The 23865-nt window shown below is 41.8% G+C and overlaps 1 protein-coding gene across 2 annotated transcripts in view; it reads left to right on the top strand.

Annotated features, from left to right (window-relative positions):
• The window catches only part of MAPK10 (mitogen-activated protein kinase 10), a 561444-nt gene extending 542923 nt beyond the window's left edge, over positions 1 to 18521 (top strand). Inside the window, exon 12 of one of the 2 annotated variants that reach the window (XM_086961881.1) lies at positions 6705 to 18521. In XM_086961881.1, coding sequence (XP_086818007.1) covers positions 6705 to 6847 — 143 coding nt within the window. In that variant the 3' untranslated portion in view covers positions 6848 to 18521. Of the gene's footprint in view, positions 1 to 6699 lie in introns of both variants that reach the window. The other variant, XM_086961882.1, reaches the window with a different exon arrangement.
• Positions 18522 to 23865: the final 5344 nt, after the last annotated feature.

Genomic DNA, 23865 nt, shown 5'->3' with positions numbered 1-23865 from the left:
GAATTTGTCAAATAAGGAGTGGCGGCTGGTGATTTTTGGAAGTGAAAGGATTTAATATTTGCCCTGCATTCCAGCGAGTGAGCACTCCCAAATGCTGGAAGGGCTTAAAGGGTGGTGGACTCTCCTGGCAAGAAAGGTTTGAAAAACATGAGATCAAATAGTGTACATAAAAGTGCTATTTATCACCGAAATGTGCAAAATAATTGTAGGTTCTTAAAGAGCACTCATTAGGTATTGAAGTACTTTATAGGTGTGCCAACTCAGGGCAGGGTGCCTCTACCACGGAGGGGTTCCCGATGTCGGAGACACCAGGTAGGCCCAAAAGAGCAGTGTTGGCTTGAGTCCTGGCAGTGAGGCTGGCATGTGGCTCCATCCCACGTCATAGGAGGAGTGAGGGGCAGCACTGGCACAATACTTGTCCACTCTATATGTCACTCTTTTTTCCTTCAAGTCCTCACCCCACAACTTCACAGCCAGCACTACCAGGAAGAATTTCAAAAATGCTATGCTGAGCCTGGTCTGTCTCCAGTTCTCTGATCAAGGTTTCACAAATCAATACCCTCTCAAACGACCTCTCCAATGCACTCGAAATTCTCCTCTGCCTGACCCGCCAGAAAAAAGACACCACCATCTAATCTATTGCATCTTCTTGAAGTCACAACGTCACACCATTATACTCCAAATTCTCCCCTGCCTGATGCACCAGAAAAAATCACCACCTTCTAATCCATTGCATCTTCTTGAAGTCACAACGTCACACCATTATACTGCTTGGAGCAATTACTCTATAGGCAAAATTCAAATGTCCTGGGACCTATTGAATGAACCACAGCCCACACTTCTTTCTCCCTACCAAATCCTTCAACATTGATCTCTGTCTGTCCAGCTTGTCTTAAGGCAATTTGGATACCATATCCAGAGTCTAAATCAATTGCTAAAAATGTCAGAAGCATCATTGGGCCCTTCATCACTTCTTGAACCAAAGGTATGCCCAAGTTGCCCACCACCATGTGAAACATGTCCATCAAGCCCTTGCACTAATCCATCAGTTCTGCACTGTCAACAAAATGCAGAGGTAGTGCAGCATTTGTTCTGACCCCATGCATGGGAGACCATGACTCTAGGAGAGGGGAGGAGCCATGTCAAGGATGAGAGGGAGGGAGAACCAGAAAAAAATTGGTGGAGAAGTAAAAGAAAAGGCCAGCAAAGCAGACAAGGGGCAGCGGGCAGACAGAAGGGACAGAAAGCAAGGAGCAATCGATGCCAGCAGGCACGAACAAGAGAAGGGACCGAGGAAGATGGACGGCACAGTAGAAGGAAGATATTTTAGGAGTATGGACCTTACAGACCCTGCATGGAACAGAAGTGCGGGGACATGTAGATGCACTGTGTTTGGAGGACCAGGCCCACTGTCCAGTACATGGCAGGTGGCAGAAGTGTTAGCATCACGGCAGCATTAGATTATAGAGAAGTTGAGAGAAGCACCATCGGTCATCTTCAGGGCCAGGATCAGATGAAGAATGAGGTGCTAAAGGCTAAGGAGGGTCAACAGTGTTAGCCCAAAGAGGAGCTGGGTGGAGCCAGGCCATGGCACCGGTCTAGCAGGAGAGCTGAAGAGAAGACAACAGACATGGACTACAGCCACTGGAGAACAGAATGCAAGAGAAGGCGAAGTATGGACACTGGCTGTGAGTGTAGAGGAGGGTGATGGAAAGATTTGGAGAAAAAAGCAAGATTGAGCGAACGAATGAGAGGGAATATTTTGGAAGGAATGGGTGGGGTAGAATGCATGGGGAGAGCCTGGAGTTTGAGAAGTTCCAGAGAGCGAGGTGGGATTTGTGGGACACTTCCTTGAAAGGATGCCGGGGCAAAAGGATGACAGGAAAGGCCTTAGGGAAGATGACAGGGTGAACAGGGGACTGAAGTGGTATGTAGAAATCTAAAGACAGAAGTGTCAAAGGGTTGCATTGCAGGTCATTGTGGATGCAGTTATTATTCCAGATCTCATGCCACTCTTGATACAGTACTTTCTGTCATGGCCAAAGGGTGTTCCATGAATTGCTTCATAGACCAGAATGACTGTAAACTGAAATATTCAAAGAGTGAAACATCAATATAAAAAGTGTCAAAATGCAGGGCGGGAGAAGAAATGGGAAAAGGGGAACATACAATCCATGTTCTGACTGATGCCAGTGCATCTAGAAGACTTTCAACTGTCGGCCATTCAGTACAAGGGACAGTTCTTTGTTGACAATGCCAATGGGGTGCTCAAGGGGGTGTGCGCTTTTTGAAAAAGGTAGAACTTCCTGAAATGGGTGCAAAGACAGTTAGTGGACTACCTCAGCATTTTGGTATTTGTTGACAGTGCAGAACTGATGGATTAGTGCAAGGGATTGATGGACATGTTTCACAAGGTGGTGGGCAACTTGGGCATACCTTTGGTTCAAGAAATGATGAAGGGCCCAATGATCCTCCTCACATTTTTAGTAAATGATTTAGACTCTGTGGATATGGTATCCAAATTGCCTTAAGACAAGCTGGACAGACAAAGAGCAATGTTGAAGCATTTGGTAGGGAGGAAGAAGTGTGGGCTGTGGTTCATTCCACAGGTCCGAGGACATTTGTATTTTGCCTATAGAGTAATTGTTCCAAGCAGTATAATGGTGTGACCTTGTGACTTCAAGAAGATGCAATAGATTAGATGGTGGTGTTTTCTTTCTGGCGGGTCAGGCAGGGGAGAATTTCGAGTGCATTGGAGAGGTCGTTTGAGAGGGTATTTGATTTGTGAAACCGTGACCAGAGAACTGGAGACAGATGAGGCGCAGCATAGCATTTTTGAAATTCTTCTTGGTAGTGCTGGCTGTGAGATTGTGGGGGGAGGACTTGAAGGACAAAATAGTGACTTATAAAGTGGACAATGAAGCAGTGGTACATGTGATAAACGTAATGTCCACCAATAATGTGTGCATGCTTCAAATTCTCCAAGAACTAGTAATAGTGTACTTGAAATCGAATAAGTTGTCGAGACCATGCATATACCAGGGCTGGACAATGGAATGACTGATGCGCCGTCTCATTCATAGTGGGTGAGATTCCGTAGTGTGGCCCGTAGACAGACAGAAAAGGGACACTAGTGCAAACAGACAAGTGGAGAATTGGTATGTGAGAGTGACGTATCTGACAGAGAAGACACTGGCTGACTCAATGGGGAGACCATGGGGATGGAACAAACGGAATTGTGGAGTAAAGAGCAAAGAGGAGGTGTGGAAGGTGGGGTCTAGAAAAAAGGAGCAGAACTATGATTACTTTTATGATGAGCCAGGTGGAAAAGGGTTTGGTGCCAGTAGCCACTGCAGGAATTGGCTGGGATTGCCTTTTATTGTAAGTGTTTTAGGGAGATATGAGCCGTGTAGGAATGATCTAGTGAGATGTATTTTGATAGGTTGTGCTAGGGAATGGGGAAAAAGTGGTGATAAAAGGAGACCAATAAATACTAAGATCTTGAGAAGGGTAATTGCGAGAGAGAGATCTGCATGCCCCACCATTTAGGAATTTAGGATATTCAGGGTGATATTTTCAGTTATGTTCTTTGGGACATTCAGAGAGTCTAAAGTGAGAGGGTCAAGCAACTATAGTGGCTTATTATGGGAAGATGTAAGGGTTGAGTATGCCGATTGTGTGTGAGGTTGAGAAAGTGTAAAACAGATCGGAAAGCAAAAGGGAGAGATGTACAGATAGGCACATCTGGAGTGAAAGAGAAATGCCTGGTATGGTTGGAGAGCTATTTTGTACAATTGAGGAGGTGGGAAGAAGGGAGGTTGTTTGTCCTTGTGGAAGGCAGAGTGGTGTGGGAGAGGCAATTCATGTCCCTGAGCGTCTTTTAAGCTGATCCAACCAACCTTGGATTTTTGGTGTGGAACAGCAATGGAAAGGTTCAGATTTAGTTTCACAGAAGAGAGGTTGAAAAGATTGGGGCAGATGGAGGGACATCAGTATATGGGGTTTGTGCGACTGGGGATATGGCAATCAGAGTGACGGAGAAGAACAACGTTATATCTTCCTCAGGTGGAGAGGTATAGAGCATTAGGAAGGACATTTTTGGATCTATGGGCATTCCCTCGTGAAAGGGGCATGAGAGCATGCAGGCAGGCAGTGTTATGGGATGCAGATGGGGTTACCAGTGGAAGATGTGGTAGTGAGGAACTTTGGCACTGGAGGGGATGAGAAGGGGACAGTTGATTCCCATGCTGTGGGAAATGAGGGAAAATGGCACAGACGGGGCATGGTGTCGATACACTTGGGTAGGTCTTTAAGTAGGCCGGGTCCTGCCAGTGCTGAGCACCAGCAGTTCTAAACAGCAGGTCCCGAGACAGGTTTCTATTGGGCTCTCCATTTTTGTCCTCACCCTCAGGATGGAAGAAAAATCTTAACTCTGCAGCTGTACCACCCATCACTGCCTCTGATGTAGCTTCGAAGAGACTCGTTATAGTTCTTTCTCAGGCTCATCATGTCAGAACTGAAGGTTTTTCAATGTTATATACAACAAAACCGTAATTGGTGCTTCTTTATCGTATGTAACCAACAACCATTGACAAATCCAGTAGTCCTGGCTTGTTGTGGGTGTAATGATACTTTTTGTTTTATATATCTGCATGCAATGACAGAAGGAGCAAAATACCAGCCGGGTGGCACACTATGCTAAGCACAGATTTTTAGCTCATGTGCTTTTAAGCCACACCCTTAATTACATTGACCACGCCCCTTTGAGAGACCCCCCCCCCCCCAGATTTTTAGTCCCACTCAAAGCGCTGCACTTGGGCAAAAACGACTTGGTGCAATCCACAAGGACAGAATTATTAAAGATGATGGCCAAAGTGAAGGGCAGGTGGGCATGAGCATTTGTTTCCTAAATACATCTACTGCCCAGAAAAGTAGGGAGGGGGACAAAAAAGCCTACAGCAATCAACATGACAATGAAAGAGGGGAACAGAGAGATTGTGGGGTACTGTATGAAGGAGAAGAATACAGCTGTGAGCCACGAGAATATTATGTTTCTATGTCTGGTGTAATTCCTCCATGACGGAATTCATTTGTCTCTACTGGCCAACAGGATTTATTAGGAAAAATTGATAGACATGGTGGAGAACTTCATGCAGAATGGTAAGCTGGTGGGATACAGAAAGCACACCTCTGGGGAGGGTTTGTCTGGTGGTGGAGAGATGTTTCAAAGAACAAGATTTGGGGGGCTGATAAAGGAAGGAAGAGCATATCAGAGAAGAAAGAAGTAAAGATATGTCGACAAGTAAGACTGATCTCAAGACAGGTAGGATAGACAGTGAAGTGATACAAATATAGGGACAGATGAAGAGTTCAGAGGAACAAAGAGATCTAAATAAACTAAAATAAATGTTGGTTTGAAGTTATACTGTTAAGAATAAGAGGGGTGGAGAATTGTAAGGGTGGGAAACTGTTTAAACGGTGCGGGGAGGGTTAATCATTTTTGCTTGGTGCGTTGATTAGATATTGTAAGAGTGTTTGACATAGCTGAAGGATGTGTGTATGGTGAGCCTAACTTGCTCCCATTTAAAAGAGCTTTTTCCACATATCAAGACGTGGTGCGAGACTGTTTCCTCTTCCAAATAGTAAACAGTAGGTAAGCAAACCTGTTGGAGGACATAAATAAGGCTTCCTATTTTACTTTTTCAGTGATTTTTACAGATAAATACAGAGAGAAAAACATTTATTTTCTGTATGTATTTACTTTCAAATGTGGACAAAAATGGAAATTGGGCGCTTTTTGAGTGATTCTAAATAGTCTCTGCCATGACTGCTAAAGTCAATAGCTTTGTGGATTGATAGGTAAGGGGGTAAAAAGAAAGTCATTTTAGTAAAGATGCTTAAATAGTAGTAGATATACACAAGTTTGATACTGAAATTTGCATAATTGCCATATAAGTGCATTGATTTATCTTCTACAGGTGTTAATAATTGAAAGCAGGAAGGCATTCAAGCATGACTGCATATTCATTGGTTAAATACATGTGGAAATATAGTAGCTTCCGCTTAATTTTTTCACAAAACACAAAATAAATATGGAAAAGATGGGCAAAAAAGAAATCTGGATGAATACAGACCGAAATGTCAAAAAAATAAATACCATAGAACTGGGAGCCCTAGAAATAAAGGACTAAAGGGCTTTCTTCATTGAACACATTTTTTTGTTGTTGATGAAATGGGAGGTGCTCTTGTATAACTAATATTTAATTTAATAGTCATATGGTGAGTCATCTTGAATCACACAGTAGGAAGTAGACAGAAGTCTTGCTAATTCTGTAACTTGTTAGAGTTATCTGCTGAGCTTTCTCTTTTGATGTATTGAACTGCCTGATTTCAGTGACCCTTTTTACTGTGGTGTCCTGAGATTTTTTTTTGCCATGGCTACTGAGATGTCAATTCAGTAGCCTATCCGCTCCTGGAAAATGGCTCCAGATATGGTCCAATGGAATTTATTTTGTTAAAATTAGTTAGAATTTTGACTATTCTAAATCACTCCAAATATTCCTTCCAGATTATTTATGCCACTGGAAGTTTTAAATTACACCAGTGTTTTGCTGTCAATGGAACGCATAGCTGACAGGATAAGCCTTGGGGAAGTGAATGGGTCCTTAGATTTAATCACTGTGCTGTTTATTTTCTCAGCACAGGTGCAGCAGTGAACAGCAGTGAGAGCCTCCCCCCGTCCTCATCTGTCAACGACATCTCCTCCATGTCCACCGACCAGACCCTCGCATCGGACACCGACAGCAGCCTGGAAGCGTCTGCAGGCCCCCTCGGTTGTTGCAGGTGACTAGCCGCCTGCCTGCGAAACCCCGCCTTCTTCAGCAGATAAACTGAGGAAACCCAGAAATAAAGAGAAACGCGCAATCAACAAAGGAAACAAGACACAACGAGAAAGTTCGAAATCCCTTTCAGCCTGCTTCTCTTACAAAGTTATGTAATGCGGCTAAGCGCAAAATGTATATTTAACTTATAGTTGCTCTGCTTTGGCCTTCTTCCGATGACGCTTACTGCAAAGAACTAGGGAATGAAAAAATCTCATTCCACCAGGTGTCCAAAATGGCTGCCGAACCAGCAACCGGAAACCATTCTTTCTCATTGTGACATGACAAGGTGTGCAGTAGCCTCTCAGACCGCAGTGTGCATGTGATTGTGTCTATCTCCCCATCTCTGAAGCTGCTGCAGCTCATGTATGTATATTTTATCTGTCTGTCTGCCCCACCTTCCTGTCTGTCCTCCCGGAAGGAGATAGACATACACACATAAACACGCATGTACAATAGATGTAAACATGCAAACATACATGTAGATTACAGGACACATGACTGTACAGCATACACTTTATGTATATATATCGTATATAGTACAAAAATGGCCAATATTGTGTGGAAGGCGCGAATGCAGCTGTATTATAATGCAAGGTAATTTATTTATTAACTGTTGGGTTTATTTATTTATTTATTATTTGTCAATAGGAAACTTTGTAAAAAAAAAACATTTTAAAAGTGAACTTCAGGGGGCCAGTTATGTCACATGCTAACGATATAGAGTCTCGGTATATGCCACTTGGGAATAAAGTAATCCAGTTCCACCGGGAGTGTCTGTGATGAGCTCCTAGGGGGAACATGCATGGCAGCTAATTAAATATCATTTGAATACTTTTTTTAAAAATTGTAGGCTAAGTTGGGAACCTCAGTTGAAAGCCAGGGCAGGCCGTTTTAGTAGTTCATTCGTGAGTGGTATGCCGGTGATGGGCTGATTAGAAGTTGAGCTGCCATTGAGATGTCAGTGCACTCGACACATTGACAGGCCCATGCGACCGGGTCGTTCACTCGCGACAACTCAGTATTGGCTTTGAGACACGCCACCTTGAATATGGGATCCAGTTTTTGTACACGATGTCCTGGGTTTTCAACAACCTGCTCAGAGCAAATTTTCACACATACATCCCAATCTGAAACCAGCCCCTGCCGCCTTTCCCATCTCTCATCTCTTTAAATATGTACCTTGTTAAAGAGGAGTGGTCTAATCGCAAGTGTGGATTGGACATTCAGTTTTGTGTGGGAGCTGGGTGGCTGATTTTCTTCTGACAAAACTGCACCATAAATATCGGAATGCACTGATGAATAATTTCTTTCCCTATAGGCATAAATCCCTTTTTGCGATGTTAAGGAAGTCAACGAGTAAGAACTGGTCAAGCCACTCATAAAGAACCTTGGCTAGAGAACTATATCACTTTCAAAAAGAATTTATCACTCCCCGGCTTACCTCTACGCTCAGTAGAACATCTGATTTGCTGAGCTTCTTTTATGCACATCCAACCAGCCTTGGAAGTGGCAAAAAGCTACAGCTGCGGGAATTGATAGTCTTTTTATTTTGCATGAAGGACGTTATTTGTTCCCCATTCTACTGACCTAGTCATTTAGAGAGGTCTGTTTCTGTGGGTCATTGTGACCGGGGGATCTGTAGCTCCACGCTCATTGGTCTCAATGGTGTTTTTAAAAACATTGTTGAATTGCACCCATTGCTTAGTGCCTGCAAATGTGTGCTGTTAGTTGCATGGAGGATACTATGCTCTGTTATGGACATCCATACCTTTGATTTGGGACATATAATGTTGCAATACATAAAAGTGGTAAAATTGACAGGTCAATCCTGTAAATTATAGGCCTTCCTACTCCTTAGAAAGAGGATTTGTAATGGTGGCCATTCTGTGCCTTGATGTTATTTTGTGGAGATTTTTTCTGAATGAAAGACACGTGGGATGTGCATTCATTTTTTTGACTTCTGACTATGGTTCTACAGGGTGGTGATGAAAGATAAAAGTGATGGGTTGAATGGTTGCAAACGTCTCAAACAATGGCAACTGCTGTGGCCGCACTCCATCCATTTTGTTTTGCCCACTATGTCACTCAACATTGTGACTAGTCATATGCAAATCAGACTTGGCCATGGCAAAATTGGAAATTTCCAGACGGAAATGCCAAGCTAGGCCGCCATCTGAACTGGAAACACTTGACACATAGTTTAGTGGGACACCAAGCCAGAGCACAGGTACAGCACAGTTTACCTTTACATTGTGACGGTGGTCGCTTGATAAACTGGATCTCTATTCTGTATCAGTTCTTGAGGCACAGTATGTTCTACCACTTGCTTTATAAATATGGTCCACTGCACTTGAGGATGGGAGAACAAGGTATTTTTTCGGAAAATAAAGACATGGGGCCTAATTCTCTAACACACACCGACACACGCCGATGCACTCACGCCCACTCACACACACAAACGCACTCTTTCTCTCTCTCTGGTGAGTCACCATTAGTTTCTTCTGGAGCTGTCTGACTTGTTTTGTTCTTTGAAGTCCTAAGCATGGTCAAGGACATCTCTCATAGGTCACTGCTATATTGGCGAGTTCTCTCATAGTGAGCACATTGCTTTGCTGTGATATTTAACAGCAGATAGGCAAGAACAAGCACAAAATGCAGTGCAAATCATGTTTAAAGACATTTTATCATATTTGCTGCTGCTTGCATGTGTGTTCTAACATTTAATGTAGATTTACTAAATGTTACCACTTTTCTAACTTCATTTTTGCTATCTAAACTACCATTTAACACTTCACGCTACCAGGCTGATCAACCACATTACCTGATACCAAGCAATTCAAACTGGTGGTCGTGTGTTGTCATACCCAGCATGTGGTCAGTGGTGGATTTCCTTGTCGATGTACGTTATTAGGAAACAAAGCTGACACAAAACAAAAGAAGGCTACCGAGATACAAAAGCGAACTAAAACTGATTCGTTTTTTAAAGCATATTTATCAACCATTTTTTCCAAAAGGAGGCATGCCATTCATTGCTTAGCATTTACCAGAAGATCCTATTTTTAGATTTCAAGTAACTATAGCTAATTTCCAAAAAGCTGAGTTACAGCAGTACACAAGAAAGCAATAATATGCTCTGCTAGTGTCCATTATAGATATTTTCTATGAGGCGATAAAGAACAGAGCTCTGTTGACAATGTGGTGCTGGTATGTGAAGTTAGTGATTCACTTAAGCTAAAGCCATGCTACACCAATAGCAATAGTCAGCAGCATCAACATCACCCAGGTAAAATAACCTTACAATGCTTGTGGAAACACATACAGGGAAATTGAAAAGCATTGTGGGATGTAGACTGGGAAGGTGTGATTCAAGGGAACTCCTCTGTTGTGATACACTGACCATACAGTAGACTCAAGAAACATCTACCATAAAAGTGCTGTGATTAAAACTTTGCTAAACCGATGCACAGTGGTCACCAGTATATTTGAGGTTATAAGTATAAAGAGGAGAAAAAATATGTTGAAGGCTAAAGAATCACTTTGAGTTTGGCCGAAACATCCCAAATTGAACTTGTTTTCAGCTTTACAAGCTCAATAACGGGAGATCAAGAGTAAAAGTAGCACCACAACAGACAACGTATCTTGTATGGGCGTATAATAGCAATAAGGTCTTTCAATTATTTTGATTATTGTATGGACGAGTGACTATTAGGGCAAACCTTGGGCAGTAGTTGGTACTTGTTTACGGACCCTTCCTCAAAAAAAGTGAGCGCGAACAGAAGCCTGGTAACCTCTCTGGTAACCTCTCTGTAACTGCACAGTCCTCATGTAAATTAATTGATTTATTTTAATTTTTCCCTTGTTATCTTCCTTTTGAGTATGTCACTGAATTGCCTCCCTTCCACAGGTTATGATTCATGAATGAATTTTAATTTTGAAAAATCAGTTGTTGGAGACCCCCTTGGGGTACTAAATCTTCCAGCTCACTCAAAGAGACTATGGCACTCATCAAGGAAAATTAAACAAATGTCTCTGTCCCAATGAAGTCTCCTCTTTAACATTGGTAAAATAGAAGGTATTGTGTTTCTTTGCAAAATTGAGATTAGAATATAGTTATGCCAGCATGTAACTATGTTTCAAGTCACCTGGCAATAGTTGGTCTTTGCTTTATTCGAAATAATATCCGCCATATGTTGAGAGTTAATCCTTTGCTAAGCCTAGTTGAGTCAGACAAAAGATGCAAGATCAGTTATAGAAAATTAGACATGTCAGTGTTGGCCAATATACTGCAGTTACTTAAGCTGTAGTCCAAATTACATTCTACAAACAAGCAATATTTTCTTGGTACAGACCTCTCTTTCAGTTCTGATAAAAGACAGTTAATTGTTGCAAGCCTGCACAAACATTTCCATCCCCAAATATGAAACATTAGGTAATAAACGGTGGTCTTTTTCAGTCATCTTGTATTTTAAGCTTGGCGGGTCTAGCTTTGCTTGTGGGGTTATCTGTAAACTGAATGTCAGCCATCTTGTGTTTAGGCAAAAAGCATCTCCATTTAATCAACATTTCTTATGAGGGGATACCCTCCAATAGAGACGTTGTATCTCAATGGTACCTGACTGGCGTTTAGGGAGCCTTTAGTATGCAGTGATTCAAATAAAAAAGTGATATTTAGGGTTGAGGTGTGAGGCATAGCTTGAGTCCTGTGGCACAGTGAGCATGGGACCCACTTCTGGGCGTATCCTTCACATTTAAGACATGTAATGGAACAAATAACCAAGTATAATGTTGCAGTTATCATTCACTCGTCAGCAGATAGAAGGTGCGTGGGACCTACCATCACATAATACACTTTGCTGCAAGGATGGTCTAGACTCCGATCAGCAGGCATCACTTAGCTCACACGTGACTGCTGAATAAAGGTGATGGATGTGCTTATTTATATGGAGTATTCCCCGTGCAAATGATTCATAAGCCCCCTGCATAATGTGCAGTAAATTAGCCTACACCAGTTAAGATTATATTTACCTAATGCTGCGCAATGCATGCTGGGGCATTAGTCATCTTCCTTGAGGAACATTGGCATATGAGAGATTCCTATGGAATCCATTCACCCTCAGGGATGGAATCATGGAGGCCTCTTCTATTGGTGCAGACACTACTCTGCCCATCAGAGGCTCTTCTGTCAATGGTCAAGTTGACCGCCGGTGTGAGTGTCTGTGTGGATGGAAAAGCATGCCATTTAGACTTTTATCCAACCAGAAGCTGCAAAATCAATTACTTGCCAGACCGTTAAAGCTCATTGGAAAGCCAACCAATACTTGTTATCGACCATATCACATAAAAAGATCACTGAAAGTACTAATTCAAGACAGCTCGCTGTTGCATTTTTGAATGGACAGATGTCTTAAATATTTGAACTCGAGCACATTTGAACTCATTTTACCACCTCAGACAGTTGTAAATGAATGTTTTTCACTGGCACTCCATAGGAATGTTCTGCTTTCAAAAGGTAATGCAACAGGAATGGTTGGCATCTCTAATCTAAACTACAGAATACATCACAATGACGTAACACAGCAAAGTAACTAGCCAAAAAGAAAATAGCTGGGTGCAACACCACACAGCAGACAAAGCAGAATAGTACCCAAAAGTCACATTACAGAGTATGGGGGCACCTGTGGTTTTCTTTTTCATGTACTTTGTTGTTTTCCTTCCTTACCCTGCTTCAATAAAATACTTTAAACCTAAAAGTCACAGTACAAAACAACAGCAACACAATGCATTGATGCATCACAAAAACACAACAGCTTCGAAACAACAAAATAAATCAGCACTACAGAAAAATACAATGCAACAAACGTGCACAAACATCCATCACCACGTCCACAGATTTACTTTCATAATTCAGTGGAAAAAGGAGTTTGCACCAAGAACTGCCTTACTTACCACCACAGACAATTATTAGCACCTGCAAAAAGTGTTTTGTGATCCAGCTCAAAGTCATTTTGCCAGTGTTGTTACCATTTGCAAGCTGTAGCATTCATAATGTCTGCACTGCATCTGAACACTTTAGAACATTTTACCTATTCCATGCTGGTGACTGTAAAATCTTAACGGAAGTTACAAACATGTTATGATTGTTCAGTTCAAGAGATTGTGAACAACAAATTCGAAATGGTATGAAACAGTTGGTACTGCCAAGTGGCAACGTTTGTATGATCAACGCATCCATTTGAGGTCCACACAGAAAACAAAATAGCAATGTTAAATTCTTCAAAACATACAATTTAAATCATTTATTGGTTAATGATTTTGTACAATCCCTGGTAATTCTGACGAACATTTTAGTTTTCCCTGCACAGGACAGATTTGTGAGTACAAATGGTTCACTTGAGTTTAGAGATATTTGCTAAATTAATGTATTTTTTCCTCTAACTGTACTGGTTATGTAAAAAATCATTGCTGAATATCTGGTACCATGTTTACAAAAATACAAAACTACATCAGTCTCCCACTGATGAGCATTTGTTGCTTTAGTACAGTGTACCTTCTTTCTTTAATTAAGAACTTTTGTGCAAGAATATGCCTTATAGTAAACTGAAACAGGATAAGTGCAGTCCTTCTAGAATGCGCGTGCGTCCTCTGTGGAATAGTCTTGTTTATATTAATGGTACTCTGTCTTTAGTGTAGAATCTTGCAGGATGCTGTAGGCCAAAATGGAGCTGAAACTTGTTCGTTTCAATGATGGTTTATTTATTAAGGAAAAGGAGCTATAATGGTTCGACCTCTTGTTTATCTACAGAACTCTGTATTTACCCAATTGTGCGAGTGGGACTTATGGCCAGTATAAGATAAACAACAATATAACCTCCCAAAACCACCAATAACAAAGCGGCTATCCACCTTGCCATGTCAGTTCTATAATCAGTCTGAAGGTGCGCCTGCCTGTTGTGCTGAATGATCGAGCAACAACTGTATGTTCACAATTGCAAGGACATTAATATACTAATGAATGTCCTCAGTTTTGAAGACTAGTCCATTGGAGAGAGAAGTGGAGGCAGTTCATGGTCAAAACTGGAAGAGTCATCAATGTTCATCCTTATTTCAAAGTATATTTGTGGCGATCGGTCTGTCACAAATTTGAATGAACCCTAAATGTGTCATTTGATACATGGAATCGAACATATTTTTGTATCATTCACTGTACTTATGGTTTCTCCACTTATTTTACTTCTTCATACGGGCCGGAGAATCATCAAGATTTTAAGTCAATGTTGATGCATTACTAATTACATTTGGTTGTCAATGCTCAGTAGCGGGTGAATGAGATCATACATTGTAAAGCCAAATATTTTGCTCATTGGTTACTATAGAAATAGGAGTTTTTTGGAAGAGCTGTACTTCTAGTAGCCATACACCGCAATGGTGGCAAAAACTAGGTGCCCTCGTCGAGCTTGTGCATGACATTTTTTAATACTGTACCTCGTGGAATGGCTAACATAGGCTTTTAAGATGACTAATGCTCTAATGTTGTCATGCGGTATGAAAGACCTTACACATATTGAACTTTGTAAATGGCCATGGTTTCAAAACCTTGTCGATTTGTCAGTATTTCCTATTGCTATCTCATACTTATATTCTGGGCCATGAATCTGAAAATCTCCCAAGGAGAAATTAGATACATGGAAAAATATTGGTTCAGACACAAGGGTTCACAAGTAGGTGAATGATTAAGGCCAGATTCACATGAAGAGCTTTAAAAAGGGGTCATTCTATTGCTATAGGTTTACTGGTTTGTATGTCGTGGACTATTGTCACAAATATTCCTGTAAATCTGCGAGATTCATACTCTTCAGGATCTCTCCCACTGAGATATGGGACTCATGCTGATTTCTCTCAAGGCAGAATATCTTCATTAGTGAAGGATATATTATTGTATACCCTCCATGTGGAAAATACATTTCTTTGTGGAGATAAACCTTCCCCTGCACTTCCATCATACACAATATTACGATCTCTTTCCTGTGCCACTGTGGAAAGGCACCTACTTCTGACTTTGACAGGAATAGCTTTACAGGCATTTCCATGACTAGGACTTAGCTGTAAAATATTTATTAACAACTACAAACAAACATATGAGTTTATGGGTCTTCACTGTTTTGTGCAATGGTCAGGAACCCCCCCCCCCTATATCCGCTTTCCCATCGCTAGCTCGAAATTGTCAATTTTCCATTGCCGTGCACGGAAATTTTGATTGGTAAATTCTACAAATCATGATTCTATGAATCTAGACGTGGAATTTGCTATTGTATTTATATTTTTTAATGGCTAAGCTACTTATGTACAGGCTATGCATTTATTTGTTTCATTGCCCTAATCCTAGAACTATGGAATACAATTTTCTCACAAGTGTGGATTGCACCACCAAATTCCAAAGAATAATTTTGTCCACCACTATTTGTATTACAAGACTTTCTTTATTCTTCTTATATCTCAATGTCACTCGGCTTCTGTGCCGGTCTTAGCGGCAGTACAGATCGTCTTTATCCACGTCTCTACTCTGCGGTCCGCAGAGTAGAGGACGTGGATGAAGACAGTAGCCGAGTGACATCGAACTGCCCCTGGATTCAGGAGGGAACAGTTCCAACGAAGGACATACACTGTACTCGAGAGTCCTTTCTACAAGGACTCACAAATGTAGAGTAACACATTTATTTATCAAGCCCTGACGAAGTCCACAGAAGCTGAATGAAACACGTTGGCTGTTCTGGCGTCTTTTTGAGAAAGAAGTATAAAGAAAGTCTTGTAATACAAATAGTAGATGGCCAAAATTATTCTTTGGAATTTGATGGTGCAATCCACACTTGTGAGGAAATCAATATTGATGTTGGTGACTGCTCTCCGGAAACAGTGGGAGCGGTGGAGGTACAAACCGTTTGCGTTTAATACTCACAAAACTGGACTCTTTGTAGGGGATTTTTGTTTTGGGGGACGTGTGTCACATGTATAACTGAGGTGTATATGTTCGGCTTGCTGCTTCACTTGGGGATTGAACTGTGGAATTAAATGTTGAATGCTTGCCACATTACCAGCTGAGATAGATAACTACATTGGGACACAGGTACTAAAGGTGGTGAAAATTTCAGTGCCCAGAGATCCCTGTGGATGGTTTTGTACTGATATGTTGCATAAGAATGGCATTGGACAAAACTTTGTAAAAAGTGACAGAAAGTCCTTAGTATTTAGTACAGATTGGTTTTCTTTGCAAGCAGTGAAACAGTACATGGAGTAATAATAGTAGCGATTATAAGAAAAACTACAGTTCCCAAGAACTGGCAAAATCCTACAAACAAATCTAGACAACTGGATTCCACTATAGTTCACACGATCAAAAGAAACTATTTCCACTGTCTAGGAATATGATTTAATCTGATGTGAAATATATAAATCGTGTGAGTAGCCCAAAGTGGGGTGTCCTAGGTATAAATTATGCAGCACCAAACAAAAAAAGGAAACATATTGATTGTGAAGCAACAAGAAAAAAGGGGGTCTTTCTGACTAATACCTAAGCTTTTTCTTCAGGAGTGATTTTCTTCAACTTTATTCTTTATTCATTGTATGAGTTTTGAGGTTCTTGCTTTTATTGCAAGAGTGATCAAAATTAACTATCTGAAATATAACATCATGCCATCCAGACTGATGATCGTTCAGCATGTCTAATAGTCATATCTCATCTAGGTCCAAGCCATGCATGAGATCCGCTGCCACGGAGGAGGGCTGGGAGCCGCACTCGGGCCTTAGTTATCAGTTGACTAGCAAAATTCCATTCTCATAAAGTCATAATACAGAACCTCCAGGGACTTGGACGGCCCAAAACATTGAACTCTTCTGTGGCCAATATTCTCCCAAGCATTCTGTGCCTGTGTCCACTGTGGGCTGTTTATTTAAATTATAATTTTGCTAGACATTTCTATTACAAGCAACATTGCCATTATGCATGTGGTTCACAAACCATTACCACTAGGGCCTGTTATATACTATATAATACGTTTACATGAAGTAACATGTACGTTTTCAAGACTAATGATGAACAAAAATCCCACTTAACGGCTAATCGACTGAGCTTTAGAAGTTGTGTTTTTACTACACGTAGGTGCCTGCTAGCATTGATAATCATGGCCAAAAGTGTAAATTGAACTAGAGGAACAATGTTTTCTGGTTTGGTGTACTATTTAAAAACCTTTTCATATGTTTCAAGAAACTACATTCATCACCACACTATTTCAGATGCATACCCTTTCTCCTCCATATACTTCCCTGATTGATGATGTCACATTGGTGGAAAATGCACATAACATTGTGGGAGACTCTAAACACCATGCTCTTAAGTAAATACAATTAACTTAATTGGGTAAGATCTGCAAACGGCCAATAAAGGCACTGACCACAAGGGGATGCTTCCAGAAGCAGTAAAAATATCTGCCCAAAGAGTTGCGAAATGAAAGCCCGCCTGTGTTTTTCACTGTGGAACTGTAACTAGGAAATCTTCAGTCAAGGGTTCTCTGAAGAGAAGTTAAAATCACATTGTGTAGACATGATCCCTAATCCAATTTAGAGTTGACCTTGCGTGTTTCCTCTATGAACAGGGATTTTATTTATATTGTAGTTAACAGCACAAATTATCTTCTGCGGCTTATTTGTTTGTTGTTACAAGGTTTTGTTTCCTACAAAATTCAATATTGCTCCTCATTTCCGGCTCTTAAATTGTACCACATCACCCAGGCTCTGTCGCTCCAACACGTTTATAGGTTGGGGATAACATCCCTCTTCCTGGGAATGTACAGTCTTCAGAGGAACAGGGTGTGAAACAATTCCTGTAAGTACATTAGTCAACTATGTACACGGGTTAGCATGCACTTTCAGGGAGACAACCTCATTCCGTGCTCAGCAAAGACAATACACCACCAGGCAGCCACACAGAGGCCTTGACTTCTCCCCATTGCCTCATTCATGAATGTGAAATTGACTTAATGTTGCAGAGGGAGAGATGGCCATGTTCTTTCTGGCAGCAATACCCAATCATAGTGGCTAAACAAATCTAATGCATATATTTTAATGTTTAAATAAGAAACGGACAACATCCCAACAACTACCATTGTAAAAGGTGGCGAACTGATAATCTTGGGGAGTTTGAGGTATAGAGGAGGGGGAGGATTTTCAACTGCTTAGATTACGTGTAATACTCTTTGTGTAAAAAAAATACAATATAATGACATTATTTAAAGATCAAATGGTCTTTTTTTATGTACTGTTTGTGAATCTTTTTTTTCCGGTGTAAGGATGAGATTAATTCCCGGTTCCACTGGAAACAGTGGTTTGTAACTATGACAGTTCTTTTTTCATCTCCAGAATCCACACTTTTATGAAAAAATGTAATCAGGTCAGAATGCGAGAGGAAGCAAATGAATCTCCCAACCTGAACTTATTATATTTTAAGAAAAATTGAAAAAAACCTGATCAAACAAAGAAAAACAAACCAATCAAAAAGAACAAAAATAAGGCACTCAAGATTTTAAAAGTACTGTGTATGAATAAAAACTATATGTATGTGATTGAAAATAAAAAGGAAATCTTTGGAATCAGAACATGTCAATGTGTGTTTTTGTGTTTCGCACGTTACTTTGATTAGGCACTCTACAGTTATTCTAATGAGAAATCATCGTTCATTCATGACTATTATGACAGTGGGTTGTTGTAATGTGGGCTTTTGGAAGGAGGGCTGGTGGAATCCTGTGCATATCATGGCTTTAGGGAATGAGGGTTTGTGGAATCCTATATATGTCAACATCATCATTAACCTTAATTTCGGTCTTCAGATCAAAAAAGTGCAAAGTGCCTATATACATTTTTGTCAAGTTTACATATCAAAAGAAAAAAGTTTACATTATTTTCTGTGAAATACGATGTTCAATCAATTTAAAACGTATTAAATACAGATATAACCATAAAGAACTATACAGGTTAAAACTTTGCAATTAATTTCATAGTTTAAAAATATTCTCAAGCTCTGGGAACCTAGCAACGCATCTTTAAAATCTATTCAATCATCTACTCATCACATGTTCATTTAGGTACCCTGCTGGATAAGTCCTACAAGGTTCGCACTATTATGCATCAGTGGGCAAAATATAAAATTAGCTTTGGGGCTTTCTTCGTATTCTCCAGATTTGGCTCAAAAATGTTGTGAGTGCCCAAACAAATGGGGGTCTAGCATCAGTTTTTAAAATGTGTAAGGCTACACCATATTCTCTGGTTCTCAACTGCTTGCAAATAGGAGTTATCCACCTTCTTCAAGGGCTATAGTATGCTTTGCAGCCAAAGAGGGTGTGAGCCATTGATTCAGTGGGAGCAGGGCAACAGGGACACGCCTTGTTCTTGGATGAATTGCACAGCCATGAGTTTGTAAAAGAATTCAAGGGAAGGGAACCGTACCTAAATTGAATGTAAAGCTTTCTATCTATAGGCGACGTGATAGTATCAAGATAACCTTAAGGATGACACAGCGATTTGAATGTAATAAATTCCTTTGTCAATCTGCACGGTTTGCGATCCTTAGTCTTACTCTGGGGCACCCAATCCCAATACATAGCGCTAGTTTGCTTCTTAGTAGGTTGTTCTAGGTGATTAGTGCAACCCAACTGCCCCTTTACCCCAATGCTGTTGAGTGGGCTTTTAACCGCATGCGCGCTAGCGGGTTTTCCCGCTGCGCGCTGGAATTTCAAAAATCCCGCGTTACGTGACAAAGCCAGCTCGTCATGCGCGCAGCGCAGGTAACGCCCATGACGAGCTGGCTTTGTCACCCGCATCGAAGGGGTTAACGTCTCTGATCCTGCCTATCTTATTGAATCTATCTAAGGTGCAAACTTCGACAAAGGCCAAAGCATACAAGGACAATTTAGGAGCTGTAACAAATCTCTGCCAGAAGAGAAGTGGGCGAAGTTTTGCAAAATCTTTGAAGGACTTGATACCCAAATCTAGTTTGAGGGGATGTATTGGTGTACTTTGAGGGAGTAATACTAAGTTCCGGAGGAACTTATTCTCCATCGTTGTCAAATCAATTAATCTTCCATGGCCCCATAACTCGGCCCCATAGAGGGCACAGCTCACAGCCTTGCTTTTATAAATCTAGAAAGGCTGGGGCAATAGGTTTAGTGTGTGGGCGGCAATGTTCCTTCCTTAACGCCCAACTACTTGCTTAATCTTTAAGTTTGCCTTTGTTAGATGCTGCTTCCAAGACAGGTCTTCAGACAATTTAATACCCAAATATTCGAAGCTATTCACCCTTTCTAATGGAATGTTGTTTAGAGTGAGACGCCCTCTAAACGATTTATGGAGATTTAGCATCAAGATCTTTGACTTAGTAGTATTGATTTCTAGGCCTCTCCCATCACAAAAAGCCTTAAAATGATTATCTGGAATCCCTCAGGTGTTTTTGAGACAAGGAGTGTATTGTCCGCAAGAAGAAGCGTTGTAATGTTTTCCTGCCTTAGTGTGGATATGTCTGCTGGAATCCTTGCAACATATTCAACTACTTGATTAATATACAGGGAAAATAGCGTTGGAGCCAAGACGCAGCCTTGGCGGACCCCCCAGGTAATTTGAATGGGGTCAGTCACTTGGCCCAGTTTGCCCCATCAAACGCCAGCATAATTACCATCATGAAGGCAAACAATTAATGACAAGATTCTTAATAGCATCCCCATATCCTTCAACACCTGCAAAAACATATTGCGAGGGTACAAGGCTGAAGGCTGACTTTAAGTCTGTGAAGGCTACATATGGACTCCCTTTGCCAATATCACTACCTTCCAATAAAGGAGGAAAAATCGAAAGACCTGGTCAATTGTTCCGGTCTTCTGCCAGAATCGAGTCTGTTATGAAGATTATAAATTGTTGTCAGCAACCCACTCCTGCATCCTCATCAGGAGGGTATGGCAGAATACCTTCTGGATCCAGTCTATAGGGCCAATGGGCTTGTAGGTGATCGGATTGTTCCTGCCGCCTTTTTTGAAGACAGGAATAACGTCTGCTTCCTTCTATGAAGCAGGGATAGGGGTGCCTCCTGCAACGGCATTCGAGAAGGTCAGTATGTAATCAGACCATTTATCTTTGTCATAACAAAATAAGTCTCCAGGAATTCCATCAGGTCCAGGAGCCTTGCGTGTTTCAGTGTTTCGCACATTACTTCTATTAGGCACTGTAAAGTTATTCTACTATAGCAATCATCGTTCATTCATGACTATTTTAACAGTGGGTTGTTGTAATGTGGGCTTATGGAAGGAGGGCTGGTGGAATCCTGTACATGTCATGGGTTTAGGGAATGAGGGTTTGTGGAATCCTGTATATGTCAATGACAGTGCGTTTGGTTCTGGGTGCTGACATCATGGTATTCAATTACAGTTGATAATGGCATTTGTGAGGTGGCTGGCTTTATGAACACAGATTGTTCTCAGCTATTACACTTGAAAAAGATTACTTCAAAAAGTGTTTAAAAACACCATTGAATTTATGTGTGGCAGACAGCCGAGAACTAAGTTAGTTCCTTCTTGGTTGATGAGAGTGAAACGAAATTGTTGGGAAAAGTCTAAATGACTTCCATGGGTCAGAGGTTGATTGTGGTCAATGATTGAGTCAAGGTGAAACCTGATGGTGTGAGTGGAGGTCCATCCAAATGTTATGGCCCATATAAAGTGAAGAAAGTAGGGGGAAATTGGGTTAAGTTAGAAATTGGACAGACGTGGAATCTTTGGACGGTTGCTTTGTTTCTGAAGGATGGGCAAGGTTTTGTCAAACCTGTTGAGAAGGTGAAAAAGGTTTCTGGTTGGTTGTTGATGGATGATAATGATTTCAGGAGATCTCCGGTGCATGACGGAAGGAAGGTCATGGATGCAGGTGGGAATGGTGCAGACATTAGTCTGCGAGGAGTCCAGGTGAGCAGACCTCCTGCATGGTGGGGTGATTATATTTTTGGTTAGATAGTTCATTTTATATGTTCGTCTACCTCTTTTGTCTTGTTCTGGGGCCAAGCTGATGTTATACATTATACTTGGGTAAGTGTGTAGGGTTTTGTACTTGTTGTGTTGTTTGTTTGTTTTGTCATTGTTGGAAAGAAAAGAGATGTGTTGTAGTGTGGGCTTGTGGAAGGAGGCGCTGGTGGAACCCTGTACCTGTCATGGGTTTAGGAAATGAAGGCTTGTGGAATCCTATATATGTCATTAACACTGCCTGCGGTTCTGGGTGGTTACATCATGGGATTCTATTACAGTTGACAAGGGCTCTTGCCCGCCCTCACACCTCCTCCACACGCCATCAGAGACATGCTGTGAGCCGCGCCGTGAGAGTCGGTGGACTGGAAAGCCGGAAACCGACGAGGAGGTGAGATAACCCATCCGGTGTCGGTCCCTCCCCTGTATGCTCTTCTACCCCTTATTCTGATGGGTGAGTTAGAAGGTGATCGCATGTTGTGAGCTTGCACATTCCAAGCATATCTAGGTCAGCCCGTCCTAATTATTATTCAATTGCGGCAACTACCACTAGTGTTACATTGCGGCTGCTATAGTGGCCAGGCAGCATGGGAGAACTCTTGACTTTATTCGTCCTGCTCCATGCGACTTGTGCGAGTGTCCAGTGATCCTAGTGAATACCAGTGCATCCCAGTGCATCCAGAGCCCTGAGCCTTGAGGTCGAGCATGTACCGCCAGTAGAACCCTTACCGTCAATGCACCTAGCACCCTTGCAGAGGTGAGTAGGTCTATGTGTGAGGCAGGGTGAAGAGGTGACCACTACCTAGCGCCCACTTGGTGACTGCATGGTGCCCACTTGATGCCTGACAGAGAAGTTGAATAGGTAGGAGTTTTGTCACTGGCGGAGTCGAACACATTTAAGCTCCCCGTTACCAGAGTTCACTAGCGCAGAGTACTGAGCCCAGAGTGTTGATTTTGATAATAGATAATAGGTGATATACTCCATTATACTCGGCACTCTGAGACTTCAACCCTTCTTCAACTAAGCCGGTGTTTGTGGTGTATGTTGTGGCGGCAGCAGCCCCAGGGGTGGAGATAAGTTTCCAGTCTCAGTTTCAGTAAGGGCCGTTCTGATTTGCTGATTCTGATCTTTATGCTCTTTCTTTTCATTTCTGTGAGAGACGGACACTTCTCAGACACTCTCAGTTGGGCAGATTGATCCCCTTGACCTACTTGACTACTGTCTGCAGTTGGATTTTTTTGGCTGCATTGCTGGCGGTAGGGCCTTTCCTTCATTCCTTCTTACAGCCTGGTCTGGCGGCCTGGCAACACTTTGGCAGTTAACCATGGGGAAACGCAAAGATGGTGGTAATGTTGCCCGCCCTTCTGCCTCTGTTTGTAGTATACTAGAGCAGGTTGTCAGGATTGTAAACAACAAGATCAAATTGACAGTACGCAGACTTTCCTTTGACTGTGGAGCATTGGGTCCTTGCCTCGCCTTAGATAACTCAAGCCCTAGCAACCTTGAAGTGAGGGTCTCTCCCATGCCAGACCCCACTGGCGTGGACATTAGATCTGAAGCAGCAGCCCATCCAGAGCCATCTCTGGGCAGCCCCCCATTGCAGCATCAGGCACCTATTTTAGCTGTCAAGAGAAAAAGCCTGATTAATCAAAAGGAGACTAGCTCATCTATTACAAAATTACCGAAAGTAAAGGACTCAGGTATGTTTCGTCAAGGGGTGGGAACACCTGGTAGGTGTGTTCATGAAGCCCTCACCCACCAACCTAGTTGGTGGCATGCTTCATCATCGGGCCCACCCAGTGACACCTAGCGTGTCCCGGGTGTGCTTTGACGCCTGATTACAGCGGAGCAGGTATGTTGCTGAGTGTGCAGTGACGAGTGTTAGGGTGGTGATGTTAAAATGGCTTGGCAGGGGTCCCAGTACCCAAGGGTAAGT

This window comes from Lissotriton vulgaris, chromosome 3_1 (assembly GCF_964263255.1).
Source record: "Lissotriton vulgaris chromosome 3_1, aLisVul1.2, whole genome shotgun sequence".
Taxonomy (NCBI): Eukaryota; Metazoa; Chordata; class Amphibia; order Caudata; family Salamandridae; genus Lissotriton; species Lissotriton vulgaris.
The sequence above is the reverse complement of the archived record's forward strand: the minus strand, read 5'-3'. Positions and strand labels throughout refer to the sequence as shown.